Raw genomic sequence first — 15,279 nt, 5'->3', positions numbered from 1 at the left:
CACAAGCGTAATACCAACTGCTAATACAACCATGGCATCCGCAAGCAGCTCTGCACAGGCCGCCTTCGGCCTGGGTCGGAGGAAGAAGAACCCCGGCCTCCTGGATCAGATTGGAAAGTTCTTTGGAGGGGACAAGAAGAGGAAGGGCAAGGTGAGGAAACAAAGAGATTCAGTCCTTCTTATGTACCTTAGTTTGTTCTGCAGAGTGGCTCCCAGAACCACTTGTTACTTGTGATTCACTAACACACATTGTTAGAATCTGTTGTCAGATATCTGTCATGTATAATAGTGTTGGTTTTACTGTTGATTTTATGTTAAACCAAAGTCTGACATTGTCATGCGATTCACATTAACTGGCTGATCCTGAATCGACACTGGATAAATGACTTTGGGCGGGGGTTATTTTCTTCGTTTTGTTTTTTTGTTTTAATTCTAAAGACGCTGTGATTTTGACCCATTTAAGAATATTTCTTTATTCTGTTTATTTGAATGGTACTGACATTAATAGCATTTTCCTCTTCAGTCAGATCTAATATCTCTAGATGTAACGTTATAGTGTTTCACATGTTGCTGTCATTAAGCTTGTTGTTAATTGGAACGTTTGTCAAACTGGAGAACAGCTCAGTTCAGGTACTTTTTGCAATGATGGTGATGATAAGCTGGGAAATTCACCTCCTTATATGTTTAAAAAAAATAAAAATAAAAAAAAATTTGAAGCTGTAATTTGATAAACGAGCCACAGGAGGTACTTCACTACTGTTTGCACGTTGCCACAGTCTAAGTCACTTTGAAAGTTGAGGATGAAATGATGCTACAACTGATCAAACAAGTAGTACATGTACAGTGTATTAGCATATAAATAAGTATATTAGTGTAGGAGCTTAATATCATCCCAGGTTTGGGAATATACAAGTCTGCATCCTGTTAAGAAAGAACAGGCTTGTCTGGCAGGCGAGCGATTATGAAGCATCTGAGCCTGCGCTGCTTTCTAATAACCATGTACTGCGATGTTGTCGAGATGACCTCCTTTATGAACAGTAGCAAATCTTTAACAGTATTCCTGTGAGGCCCACTTTGTTCAAAAAATTAAGAAGAAAGAGAGAAAGAAAATCCCCCCTTTTTTTTTTTTTTTTTTTTTTTTTTTTTAAAAAACAAAACATTGTTTTATATATGTTGCTATAGTGTCTGCCAATAGTCTGAACATTTCTGATAGCAAATGTTCCATTTATTCTCCTGGCACCAGTCTTGGCAGCGTTGCCACAGCTCAGCCGGCTCCACTCGCTTTCGGTCCATTCAGCGATGCCCTCTGGAGGTGGTGACGAAATAGAGAATTTCAAGCTTCAGCACCTAATCTGGTTTATGAGCGCAGAGAGTTTACCACACAGCGCTGAGTATATCTGCTTGTCTTGATTATGCTACTGCAGCAAGCTGAGCCTGCAATGTTGTTCTCTGAGAAAGAAGAAATGGAAGTGCGCTTGATCTGTATGCTCCATCACGAGTCACGTCTACTCGCTGTGACAGCTGTCTGAAAACATGATAATAGTTTGAAAGGAATCATATGGTATGGCGAGCTTATTCCTGTGGGCAACAATATCTCTCTGATTGTATGCTTTTTCCTTTTGTAAAGCTCTTCTAACCCCGCAGAGTGCTAATCAGAGTGCTTTGGCACATAATAATTGCAGAGAAATCATTGAACAGCCTGAAAATATGCATTTTTCCCTTTGCCTTATGCCAGCCATGAAATTTTTTTTCAGTGTAAGATTCAGGATAAAATGGGTTTTTTATATATATATATATAAAAATATGTCACAGTTTTTTGTTTTTTTTTTCTAGCCTGTTCAGCTGATCAGACATTGTTTTACTTTGGAAAAAAAAATCAGGAAACGTGTCGACAGAACAAATTATGAAGCGTTCATGTAACGTCAGCTCTTAATTCGCTGCCGTGTTTGTTTGATTTCTCTCATTCTTGCCGTGGCCATGAAATTGTATCTTGTTTCTCGTATTGATGGCGAGTCTACAAAAGACAAACTATAAATATATATTTATGTGTTCACCGAGGATTTGCCTTCAAATGAACGAGTGCTCACATCTCAAGTAAATGACAGGTTGGTCTCACCTCTGTTGCCTCTAGCAAAACAAACAATACAGGAAAAAAAAAAAAAAAAAAAAACCTGCACTAATTTTTGGCTGCAAACATTTATTTTTCCAGAAAGATTTCCTCTTAAAGACAGATATTTTTGAATCTCAGTATCTAGTCTGTGTGCACAGATTCACCACAGACGTTCCTGATGCATACTTTGACTTGCGGGCTGCAGTATTAGTAAGACAGATTGTCTCAGTGTTTCTCGTTGGATTGTGAATATGCATGCTTATTTCAGTAGAGTTGAATTGTTTTCATACCGGCAGATGTGGAGTCTATTGCACACTGATCCCTCGTGCTTATTAATGTTCTTTCTGTCTGATTTATTTACATATTTTTCAATCTAAACCTGAGTCGGGGCTTTGAGAAGATATAAAGACCGTCCCCAAGCAGTCTAAAGTTGTGAGAAGACGCCATAAAAAACAAACTCAGGTCTTAGGACACAATACAGCTGCAGTTAATCTGCATCTGAATAGTAACAGGATTTGATTATTTCAAACAGGGATAATGATGTGCTAATTGGAGAGAAAATTACGTTTGCATGAGCATTAGCTATTCAAGCAGAAATGAAGACTCATAAAGAACTGAGAATAATTATGAAGTCTTAATTTGCCTCCTAATTTTCTGAATGGCATGCACAGTGAGTCATATTCTAGTGCAGGAGTAGTGTCAGGCTTTTTACAGGACAGCTCACAGTTGGAGCCCAATGTTTTGAGGACTCTTAAATGCCAGTGTCTTGGGATGGGGGAGAGGGGCTCTGCGACCCCCTGTCTCATTGCTTTGCTCACCTCAGGTTCTCATGTGATCCGTGATCCAGTCTGAGATTTTATTTAAAACAACAGTGGTCCAGCAATAATCCACTGCTGTGTAATGCCTTTGTAATAACTGTATCTGCTGTGACCGGTGATCTGTTCCTAACCTGATCCTGTTTAAGCTTTTTGGATATTTGCTTGATTAAAACTCTTTAACAACATCAGTGCTCTCATTGTTTTTGTTTTAACTGTGTTTGGCTCAATGTCTCTTTCTAGTTCTAAGTGCAATAAATTATTTTAACTGCTCTAACAACTGTTTAACTCGTATTTACTGCAGATCAGAGGGGAAATAAGGGTGAAAAAATCATGTTAAACTATACTTTTTGGTTGTAAAGGCTGAGCCAGAAGACAAGATACTATATTTCACTGTTCAGTCAGTCATATAAATATGAGGCGTTATTGGAAAGCTGATCTACGTTTTATTTCTATTTGGAGCTAAGTAATGGATGACTGGATTGAATTGTTTGTTTGAGTCTGAAGATGAAATGAAAACATAATACAACAGAGCTGAGTTCAGTGATTACCTAAAGCTGATTGAAAACAGAAGTTTATGTTCAGCACTATAAGACCAAGAAACAAGTCGGCCACTGTGGCACAGTAACTTACTGCAGACTAAAAACAAATGCTGTCTTTTGAGGAGATTGGACGGCGGGGGGCGAAATGTACAAGCATTTCAAGTGTTTCCTCTGTGTGTTTGGGTTATGCACCACTTAGCAAATATAATCAATCTAATAATGGAAGTGTGTGTGTGTGGAAAAGCATGAGGTGGGAGGAAGGACTGAAGATGTTTCAATTAAAACAAACAAAAACAAATTGTCTTGTATTGCTATTAATTGGTATTATTGACTATGACTAATGATTATTGAATACAAGTAATTTTGACTTTAAAAATGTGTTTTTTCTGTTTTGGGTTTGTTTTTTTTTGTTAGTAGTAGCTACTGTAGCTGGTTTACCTCCAGCTCTTACCTCCACCAAGTTAAAAAACAAGTGGGTTATAATTTTAATTGTGGTGAAATTATAGTAATACTGAAAATTATTGGAATTTAAAATGAATAATAAATGTTCCCCAAAACTTGGAACCACATTCAAATGAATGCTACGCTACTTGCAACTTTGGTTGCTCTACAAAAAGGAAAAAAAAACTGCATAGGCTACACGGAGTACTAAGTGATAACCACAGTGGTTTGACAATTTAAAAAGAAAATACAATTTGTAAGTTACAAATTACAAATAACCAAATATTAACTTTATTGTTGATATGGTTAGTTTTGATATGGTAACCAGTTATCTTGTAAGGTGCCAGTCACATTTATAATTTCATAGGTAAAAAAAGACAGTCTATTATAGAATATTTGTAAGTCTTATTAAAGGCAGGATAGGCAATAATGACAAAACGTAAAGAAGTAATGAAGCTCTTGACAAGTGACCACTTTATTGCAGGATTAAGCTAGGTTTGCTGCTAGCTAACGGGCTAACATCGACCTGCTTCTGCTGCATAAATGGCTGCCTTGCTTAGTCACTACAAAACCGGTAAGGGGGAGCCAAAATTGCATGGTTGTAGACTGGTGAAGAGGCTACAAAAGAGATGAAAATTTACGGTTGAATTTACATAATGTTAGCCCAGCTAACAAAACTGAAAACTCAAGTAAACAGTTGTTGTAGCCCTCAAACTGTCATGGTAGTCTTTGTGCTAAGCTAGTAGTCTCTTAACTACATCGCCATAGTTAGCATGAATTAGAGCTCTGAAGACTCGACAAATAAACATGAGTATATTTGACAAATGTCAAACTATTTCATTAAAACAATAATGGCAGCTCAGTGCAGTCTCAATTAAGGAATGGAAATAGAAAAACATGTAGGTATTTAACATGAAAAGTGGCTGGCACAAAGAGCTAAAATCTCAAGGAACTTTAGCAGACACTTAAATGAAAGCAGCACACAAATCCAAAAAAACTCCGTCACACCTGCTTGATGTCGTTTCTCTTCAGACATGAAGCTATCAGTGATTGCAACCGCCCTCTCTTTCAGATGCCAATTAAGTTTAAAAAGTAGTTCCAGAAGCTGAACAGAACCACTGCAGAAACTTGGTTTTAATGCCTCCATATCATTTGCTCAAGAGCCGAATGGCTCCATTAACAGCAGGAGAGGCACTAATGGACGACCCCGCCCCCTGTTTTTTGTTTTTTTGTTTTTTTTGTCTTCTCAAAACTAATGTGTAATATTCATTTGAAATGTAGATGAAGCACTCACAGGAGCAGTTACAGAAGTTATTATGCACATGTTTCACCAAATGATAAAGAAAATAGAAGAGAGCAAAACAGAGAAAACAAAAGGAAAAAGATTTACTCTCCTCAAAGGGGGCAACTGACAGAAAATGAGGATATAGCAACAAAAATCCTGCCAATTTTTACTTTTTCTTCTCCTCTCAGTCACTGAGATCACTCGAATTCCTCAACTTTTTTCATTCACACCTCCACTCACACATAAGCATTAAAGGGTCAGCATTGAAGCAGCAGAGAGCACACAAAGACATCACTGAGGAAATGCAAGAAGAAAACAGGGCGTCCCTGTTTCTGGGAAGTTTTTATTGTAATTTTACATTTTTTCTTTCTTTTTTTTTTTTTTTTTTTTAACAAAACCCATTAAAGTTAGTGTGTGTGACACCAGATGGCTCTCAGATTGCGTAATGGTGTTGGCAGTAAAGTTTTCCCCCTTTGGTTACCTTAAGGTTCTTTGATGTGAGGTAATGGATGTGAATCCTCCTCTCCCACACACACACACACACACACAGGTTTTCCTGTTACATTAGTGGGGTCACTGAAACTGATGAACGCACTAACATTAGCACACAGTGAGTAGGTGGAAATGAATTTTGTTCCTTTTTCTCTGGGTTGCTGCTTATTGCCGCTATTTGTGTTAGTTTTATGCATTTCACCTGCCACCTTTTTGTGTCCCCGTGATGTTTCCATCAGTTAAATATTTTAAATGCACCGCAGTTCTCACACAGGCATAAAAAGTCACCTCGATGTACCCTTTAAAGCATGACTTTAAAGCAATTAGCTGCATTTAATTCTACTTTGGGATGATAATTACTCTTTATTTTTGACATCAACCCTTTGACAGGAGAACACAGACAACTCCAACAGCTCATTTGTACCATTTTTGTTTTGAATAGCTTGTGGCTAGAGGTTTTGCCCCTAAAGGTTATGAGGTGACGTGCAACGATTTTGCAAAATGATGTCATCAGCCACTTCTGAATACACCACGACTTTCAGGAGTGAAGACATTCACACCTTGATGCAGTAGCACTGTCCATTATGAAACACTCTAAAATTAAAACTAAAATTAGTCATGTTTCAGGTAGTTAACACCATATGTGACATTATTTTCAATTGGCTAAATTAGAGATTCATGAAATCCCAACCTTGCTGACATTTACTATTAGCGACACTGAGTAAAGGTCAGTGAAGCCATATTACTGTTATGCTTCCTTCCCTTTTTTTTCCAGGGCTCTTTCCGAGGCGCTCTCTCCCCGGGCCCTCAGAAAGCTTCTGCAACTTCCCCACGTAAGCGCGGGGCCGAGAACGCCGTGGTCCATTTCTTCCGCACGATTGTGAGTAATCCCTAAAGTGAACTGTACCTTAGAAACACTCATATCCTCTCACACCAGACATTTCACATTGAGTCAGACATGTTTTTTGTCAGCGTGGGCTTTTCTTCCATTGTTATTCAGTATTTGTGTCTTTACTCTCCTATTACTTCCTTTGGTCTCTAACTAAAAGCCTTTTCCGCCTGCGTCATGAAGAATGAGTCAAATAACGTTGAGTCAAACAAAGTTGAGTCCTTGCGGCGATTTGATGACACTGCAGAAGTGGTGGTGTTGAAAATGTCATGAGAAAACCCCGCTTTGATTTAGGGACTTGTATGATACAGAAAGTAAATCAAGATAATCGCCTAAAAGTAATCAAAGTAATCGCCTTTAATAGAAGTTCTTGCAGTTAACTGCACCCCATTGTGGGACTTATCGAACAGTGCCAGCTGCTGGTTGGTGGACCAGATTGTGCGTTTAGCATCTCGCGACATAAAGTGCCAATTCTTATTGGCTATTCGCCTTTTTATCAATTATGGCATTTTGTAGTCACAAGATCTGTTTATTTAATTGGAACTGTCTCATTTGCTGAGGTCGACGTTAATATGCTCGCCGTTATACGTGATGAACGATTCAAGTGGCGGGAACAGGCCACCGCTCTGTGAAAACCTTCTTACCTTCTGTCATTAACTCTTCTTCAGGTGTCCCCTGCCCCTCCCAAGTCTAGGGTGAGTCTTTCTTACTTTGTTAAAAGGATTCTGCATTTATGTTTGATTCGAAATGACAGCTGCGATAGGCTACAGACCCTAATGTGCATAAGCAGTTAAGAGGATGGATGGTGTATCTTTATGGTGTATCATAAGGTCTAAAGACACTGAATAAAGGTACATTTTTTTAAAATGTAATGTTTTATTTATTGTTTTCTAATAGAATCAGTTTCAGGTAGTAAAGGTCAGCTCGTTGAGCATCAGTTGAAACAGTAAATACAGATGAGATGTGTAAATGTGCAGAAACAGCCTTGGGGAACATATATGTGCAGCTTTATGCTTTGTGGGCAATGCTTTCCTTGCTAAATGTCACTAAATTTGTGCTCTTTTCGATGTGAGCATCTGCCTTGCTCCTCCTTCCTCTACCTCCCTTTGCACCTCCTGTGCACCTGCCTTCCCCTCTGTGACCCTGTGACTCCCCTCCTTCCCTCTGGATGGACTCTCCTACCTGCCTCCTCTCCTTCCCATCCCACCTTTGCACTGAGTAAGACACCCTTTTTTTGCTATTTGTCTCCTCTCTCTCCTATCTCTTGTCTTTGTCTTTCGCTTCTCTACACACCCAGTGGAGAGGACTAGCAGCCAAGATAGGCCTGGTAGGTGGTTTAAAACACAAAAAAAAAAATCCAAATGGAGGTATCATGCCTAATTAAACTTGAAGGAAGCTGAGTTCATCTTCTCAAACTGCCTTCAGCATGATGCCTGTGGCTCTCTTTCCATTTACTCTCCATCATCCACTTAAGCCTTCATAATCTGTCCATACATCAGCGATAATGCCCTCATTTCCTTCCTTGACTTAAGTCCATTTTCAAAGTATATCAGTTCCATTTGGTGACCTCGCAGCCCGACTCATCCACATCATGTGCGCATATTGTGCATCCATGATAACACAGGCCTACTCCTCTTCATCATCCTTGTTGCATTTCAGAAATTACTTTGAGAACGACTGAAGCGAGGCCGCCTTCTGCTTCATTTGGCAAGCATTTAATTTAATGTCTCCATCATGTATGTGAAGCAGCAGCAGGATGACTGTGGGTAAAAGTGAAAAAGCAGACTTGCTTAGGGGCTCTGCAGAAATTACTGGCAAGGGAGAGAATGAAGTTGTTCTTTGGACCCGAGGTAGACGAGTATTCAAATTTGTTTAAATAGTTATTTATTACACAAGTATACTCACCAGCTACATTATTAGGCACGCCTAAAACTGGTTCGGGCTTGTGATGGTCTAATGATGTGAGGAATATTTTCTTGGTGCATTTTGGGCCCTTTAGTACCAACTGGGCATTGTTTAAACCAGGGGTCTCGAACCAGGCCTCGCTGGCTTGTGTCCTGCAGGTTTTAGATGTGTCCTTGATCCAACAGAGCTGATTTAAATGGCTGAATTACCTCCTCAACATGTCCTGAAGTTCTCTAGAGGCCTGATAATGAACTAATCATTTGATTCAGGTGTGCTGACATCTAAAACCTGCAGCCCACCAGCCTTCAAGGCCTGGTGTTCGAGACCCCTGGTTTAAACACCACAAACTGCCTGACTATTGGTAGCAAGGTGCACCTAATAAAGTGCTTAATTACACTTTTAGAAAAAGCCCTTGTTTTTGTTTTTATCATGTGTCAAGTGTCATAAGGGTGGTACATGAATAAAGGCAATGGAGTAAAAGGATTTGAATGTGTTGCGAGGACAGCCTAATTTAAGCTCAGCTCCCTGCTGTAATTTTCAGACGGTCCCTAACTGCTTTTCTCAGAGCAGTCCTCAGTATGTTGGGTTGATTACATTTTTACACCTACTTGAAAAGAATGTCCAAGGACTTTCATCCTAGTGTCTGAAATATTACCAGATTGAAACACTGATTATGCTGATTAACAATCAGCACTTGGGGTGTTTTTAAAAGGCACACCGATCCATCAATGCAGGGCAGTTTTAAATGTCAACACCTATGATAATACGAATGGTCCTCTTCTATTTATCAAACAGAAGAAATGACATTCAAATAATCAGCAAAAACTGGATTTGCTGCTTGATGGTTTTATGCATAATTCAAATAATTGGATGAAAACCTCACCAGCGGATTGCAGCATATTCAGCAAACATTTACACGATTTTTGGAAAACCACACCAATCTGTCACGAAGAAAGCCATCCCTTGTAACTCTGAATTTATCATTGTCATATGCTGGGCTGGAAATTTCTTCAGGGCTCTCTATCAGAGGATTAAGAGATGGCTGAGCTTTCTGCAGAGTCCTTTAACACACTTTAATTCTTCTCTCCCACTGCCAGGGCCCCCAGAAGTCACAGTCTGCTAAAGGCAAGAAGGCCAGTGCAGGGGACGGCAAAGGCACCCTGACTAGGATCTTCAAAATGGTAAAAATAAATAAAATCACACTGTTTTCTCTGTTTCTTCATGCTGATTTTCTTCACTAGTAATGCAAACAGAAAATTATTCTCCCTAATCCCTCTCCGTGCCTTGTCTTCTTCTTTGCCACAGTGATAATATCAGCAGCAGAGTGAGTAACCGATACTTGGTGGAGGGATACTTGAGTTTGAGTCGCTGCTCGTTTGCTCAGCATTGATATGCTTAGAAGCCATTGTAATGTCATTGCTAAAGCAGGCAGCAGCAGAATAATAAGAGGCTTTTAGACACAAAGTTGTTCATCGTGCACGCTACAAGCTTTACACCAGCGCTGATATAATCATGCAGAAGATCCACTTTTGATGAGGGTTCGCTGGGACTATTTCTAATGCTTATAATATAACCCCTTTTTTATGCTGTTACAAAATAAGGTCTGACATTAATCATGTGACAAGCAATACAGTGTTTAGTTTAGTTCTTTTTTTGTGTTCGGGAATGTATTAACTGGCACAAAAAACACATTAGCAGCCAAAATATAGGAGCAACACAGGAGCTGCTGATCTCCCGCTGCCTCCATCTGTTAATGTGTTTTATTGTGTGATTCTCTGGTGTTTAAGACGCAGGTAATTTACAAACAGATGAGAGAACTGATGCAAAAATAATAAAGAAGCTGAGAAAATTTAAATGAATATCACATAGACAGACAGCAATAATGTTCCAAGTCTGTACTAATGCGTATCCCATAGATTAGCACTGGATGATTGCATGTTTCTGTTATGTTAAAAATTTTATATTCACCATCATTTATATTTTCACCATCAGCTTCACATTGCTGCCTTCACAGCCCCTCCAAAGCAGTTCCTAATAACCAGATTTGTTTTGGTGCGTCTTGAAGAGGAGTGTGAGTCTTCATGCTCCGCTAGTTATTTCCTGACAGGATTTAATTAGCCAGCCACTCTGACTGTACCTGAGATTGTTATTTAGCTTAGCGATTACTGATGGTAGAGAGATATTCAAATTTCCCCTGGGCAGCATCCCCGTCTGTAGTGCTAAATTGTTGTCAGTGAGCTACAAGAGTGTAAACAGCTCAAGAGGCGACGCACTCCTGGGACGCTCCATTTGAATCTTCCTAATAAGGCTGATTAGTGTTGACTTAGTGCTGTCACAGCAGCATTTCTACACAAAAATGTCAGCAAGACCCACATGGAAGTAAGATAAAGTCTTTTTTTTCATTTTTAATTAGGTTTTCACATGTTGTCTCTGTTCATTTTTAAGTCCGAACACCATCGCTCCCTTTCGGGACAGATATCGAGTTTCACGTGAAATGGCTAGAGCAGTCAGCAGCCGCTGTTTTATGAATAAAAAGCCTTGTACATTGCAGGATTATCTCCTACTGCAGTCTGTAAAGATTTGTCTCATTTGAATAATCTTTATGCCTTTTGCTCTGCTTGCTTTTTCTGGCAGAGTAGCAGGCACAAACAAGAACAAGTGAGACAGGAAAAAAAATAAAAAATTCAATAAAGTCTGTAAAGAGAGAGCTCTGAGATAAAAGCAGCCTGTCTGCTCTGGACTCTTTTTGGGATGAAAATCAATGGGTGACTGGAAATCTTTGCTCTGAAGATGACAAAGCAAATGTATTTGCAACTGGCCAACGATCTTCAACCTATCCTGCTCTCATGTTTCCTCTGTGCTGGATGAGCCCCAGCTTTTACAAACTCTGACTACATTTCTGATACCTTTCACAGACTTTTTCCCTAGTTTTGTTTCATTTTCTTACAATTCTGTTTTGCGTTCACACATTTTTTTTTTACTTTGTGTCATTTTGAAACTCACATCTGTCACTTGCAGAATCACTTTTACTTCAGCATCAGAAGTTTTGCCATATTGCACAACATTGCTTAAATATATTAGATTCTGACACACTTTCTCATAATTCTAAATCCTTTTTTTTTTTTCATGGAAACAGTATCTCTGCGAAGGTTCTCAGTCATCCAGGTCATCGTAGTCTAAGGAGCGTCTGGACTTCTTTAAGTTGCTTGAAGACGTTTCACCTCTCATCCGAGAAGCTTCTTCAGTTCTAAGGTCAAATGGTGGAGAGTCCCAGATTTAAACCCAGTGGGAGTTTCCCCCCAAAGAGGGACAAAGGACCCCCTGATGATCCTCTACCTAATCACATGAGCCAAGGCATGAAAACGGGTGTGGGTCACAATCAGCCAGGGTTTCAGGTGAGCTCATTATGAAACCTGGCCCCACCCTATCATGTGATTTCCTGAGGTCAGATAGCCCAGGGTGTGAGTGGGCGTTAAGGCGTCTGGGGAGGGATCTCAAAACTGGATTATAGATGGCAGACAGTTGCTGTCGTAAACCACCGCCTCTGTTCAAAGATGGTCGCTCACAGTGGACATAGATGGCTTATTTCACTCCTCCTTCAAACCATCTATCCTCTCTGTCCAAAATGTGAACATTGGCATCCTTGAAAGAGTGACCTTTGACCTTTAGATGCAGATGGACTGCTGAGTCTTGTCCTGTGGAGGTGGCTCTTCTGTGTTGTGCCATACGCTTGTGAAGTGGCTGTTTGGTCTCTCCAATGTAGAGGTCTGGGCATTCCTCGCTGCACTGTACAGCATACACCACATTGTTAAGTCTGTGTTTTGGAGTTTTGTCTTTCGGATGAACCAGTTTTTGTCTGAGCGTGTTGCTGGGTCTGAAATCCACTGGGCTTAAATCTGTGACTCTCCACCATTTGACCCTAGAACTGAAGAAGCTTCTCGGATGAGAGGTGAAACGTCTTCAAGCAGCTTAAAGAAGTCCAGACGCTTTTCTTTCCAAGCTCCTTACACCATGGAAACAGTTACATATTTCAGCTACATTGTTATATAAATGCATTTATATAAAAAATGAATTGAAACTGGCCAGAGGAGGTGGTTAGTTTGTGATATTACTCATTACACTGACGTAAATTTACTGCTCTTGTATTGAAGTTTGTTTTCCAGATGCAGGTGGGTGACACATTGGTCTTAACACATTGCTTATGACTTTAACTTTAGCTAATAAGATTTTCAAGCAAATGTTAAGGTCATTGTTCAGTTTGAGAACGTATGGGAGATAAAAAGCCTGAAGGTTGGTTAATTCATCAATGTGTGTCAATTTCAGGCTTAATGGGAAAGCTGATGAAATCATGTATTCAAAAGAGAAACAGCAACTTATCTGGGCAGCTTATCTTTTCACAAGGCTGATGGTTTATAATGACCGTCATTCACAGTGAAGGCTGTTTTTTTTCATTCAGAAGTTATTAGCTGAATGATCTATTCGTGGATTTGTCTGCAAAGTGCTTAAGTGAATACTGTAATTACACTCTGTGCAAAATGACCGGAGGGCTCTCTTTTAGTGCTGAAGCCGACATGTCATGTGCACATTTTCATCATGTGTCTTGTCTTATGCAGGGAAGCAGGAGTGCTTCTCCAGCCAAACGCTGAGGTCCATCTGTACAGCCCCTTCCAACAGCACGACGGAAGACGTTCAAGAGCACGGGGGGGTGTTTAAAAAAAAAAAAAAAAAAAAAAAAAAAAGAGGAAGAAAACGAGGAAATCTTAGTCATCCCTTAGACTCACCTTCCCTTCCATCTCTGTTAACACTGTAATGCTCACTAAATCCCTCATTTCTTTCCACCCCACCCCCCCACCGCCCCAAACACTCTTTTGGCTGGTAGATAGCGACACAATCTGTCTCCTCCCTCCTTTCCCTGCATTGCATTGTGCTAAGTCTATGCAGTCATCATCACCGGTGTGAACCGTTTGCCGAAGTTGATCCCGAAGCCGCTCACATGTGCAGCCTGAACGCCCCCACCCCTCTATATATACACGTGTATTTGGGTTTCTGTGGATGTCTCCATGTATTTCTTTCTAACACAAGGTGGCTAAAACTGAAGCAGACCCGGAGAGCTGAAGGTTAGGGCCGGTGCAAGTCCGACTGACTTGACCGTCATTGCCGTCTGCCGATCGGGTGAAAAGACCGGGTGACTTCTGTTTTAGAAAAGAGCGGTTTTCTGTCTCGTCACGCTGTCTACGTCACTTAAGTTAAGCGTCCTGTCCTACATGTACGTTGATCTGCGTTTGTCATCATAGGACCTAAGGCTGAATCTGGAGTTTTGTTGTAAAAGTTTCTAAATTTTCTAAATTGAGTTTCTCCTGTAGTCTTTTTCAGTCTATGAGATAATGACTAATCTACCTGTCCACACATAACAGTGCAGTTTTCCACCTTTTTTAAAACCTTGAATCTGAATCACGATGCCACATTCAGACCTTTCTTCAATGCTTTAGTGTACTGTAAGTCTCCTCATCTCATTGCTTCTGTCTCCTGTTTGGCACAGATACTGTAAACTGAATTCATTAAAAAAAAAAAAAGCTCAACAATAAGTGCCTTTCCTCCTGACTACCAAATACAATGTGCTGTTTTTCCTTCATGTGGATAATAAAAAACACACAATTTCAAAAAGGTGCTCTGTAACTAACTTTGTAATGACACATTATGAGGTGTTTTTGTTCTTTTTGACAATTTGTGAGTTTTCTGTAAAAAAACAAACAAGAAAAAGAAGAAGAAGCTCAGCAGCACCAGTTTTGTGCTGTTCCATCCATCTTCCAAAAGCAGCCACGTGTGATCTGCAGCATCTCCACCCGCCCCCTGTTTGCTTGAGCCTTCTGAGAGCTGTGTTGTTTTTCTTTGTTCTGAAAGGACCCTGAGAATGAATGTAAACTTCCTCCTCATTCCTGTATGTGTAATAAAACATGACCTGCCACTTAACTGAGAATAAAACATTTAAAAATATATATATCTATATATATATAAATATATAAAACCAGCTCTACTGACTGCATTGTGTCTTTTTGTCTAGAGCAGCAAATGATGTATCTTTTAAAAAAAACAAAACAACAAAAAACAGTGAAACAAAGTGATGTAACAAGGTCACACCAAACAAGGACATGCCAGTCTTTTTTTCCCCCATTAAGCCTAAATTCATGCTTCACTCGGTAATCACTATTTGGGCCAAGCTTTCCGAGCTCATGACCGGAGCAGATGGAGTACCTGCTCGCTATTCTAGCACATGTGTAATCACACAGAGTATATGCAGTTTCATGTCATGCTGAAATTACTGAAGTACAAAAGCTTGCTGGAGCATTGAAAGTATGAATGCATTTCCCCCAAGAGGATACATGTGAAATTCTTTTTACCACAGCTTTCATAATTAAAGATAAACACGGCCCTCCAAACATGTTTTTCTCTTCCTTTTCCACGTCATTTTGGAGTGGTTATTCAAAAGTGAATCAGAGGCCACAGAAACACCAGCCATGTAACAGCTGTATGAGTTCTAATTTGAACCTGGGGAAATCTATTGTAGTTGCACAGTGAATGGGGAAGTTAATGGAAAACAGGATGGAGTTACCCAACATGGATATTTGTCTGTTTTATGTGACGATATAGCAAAGAGGTACAGATAGGTCCAGAGTTTGCTGTGCAGACTTTCAAAGACTTTAAGAAAAGTACTGCATTAACTGTTCAGGAATTACAACCATTTTTAATATGTTGACCCCATTTCAGATGCTCTGAAGTAGCTGGACAAATTGACATGATTT

At 39.8% G+C, this 15,279-nt stretch overlaps 1 protein-coding gene across 5 annotated transcripts; it reads left to right on the top strand.

Annotated features, from left to right (window-relative positions):
* Positions 1-2: 2 nt before the first annotated feature.
* Positions 3-14,507, top strand: LOC120722333 (myelin basic protein-like). Of its 5 annotated transcripts, XM_040013310.1 has the most exons (7): positions 3-151; positions 6,461-6,565; positions 7,243-7,269; positions 7,872-7,901; positions 9,577-9,660; positions 9,785-9,803; positions 13,093-14,507. In XM_040013310.1, the coding sequence occupies exons 1-6, from the start codon at positions 32-34 to the stop codon at positions 9,785-9,787; spliced, it is 369 nt and encodes a 122-aa protein (XP_039869244.1). In that variant the 5' UTR covers positions 3-31; the 3' UTR covers positions 9,788-9,803; positions 13,093-14,507. The 5 variants fall into 5 exon arrangements, with proteins under 5 accessions (XP_039869244.1, XP_039869247.1, XP_039869243.1 ...); XM_040013313.1 differs by lacking the exon at positions 7,872-7,901; XM_040013309.1 differs by lacking the exon at positions 9,785-9,803 and having other exon boundaries at positions 13,093-14,143.
* Positions 14,508-15,279: the final 772 nt, after the last annotated feature.

The sequence above is a fragment of the Simochromis diagramma genome, unplaced genomic scaffold (genome assembly GCF_900408965.1).
Source record: "Simochromis diagramma unplaced genomic scaffold, fSimDia1.1 OVJJ01000618.1, whole genome shotgun sequence".
Lineage (NCBI taxonomy): Eukaryota > Metazoa > Chordata > Actinopteri > Cichliformes > Cichlidae > Simochromis > Simochromis diagramma.
This window is presented reverse-complemented; position numbering and strand designations above follow the sequence as displayed.

Coding starts and splice junctions, on each gene's coding strand:
- LOC120722333 (XM_040013309.1), top strand. CDS start 32: ATGGCATCCGCAAGCAGCTCTGCACAGGCCGCCTTCGGCCTGGGTCGG. Junction 7,270..7,871: donor CTGCCCCTCCCAAGTCTAGG/GTGAGTCTTTCT, acceptor CTACACACCCAG/TGGAGAGGACTAGCAGCCAA. Junction 7,902..9,576: donor TAGCAGCCAAGATAGGCCTG/GTAGGTGGTTTA, acceptor TCCCACTGCCAG/GGCCCCCAGAAGTCACAGTC.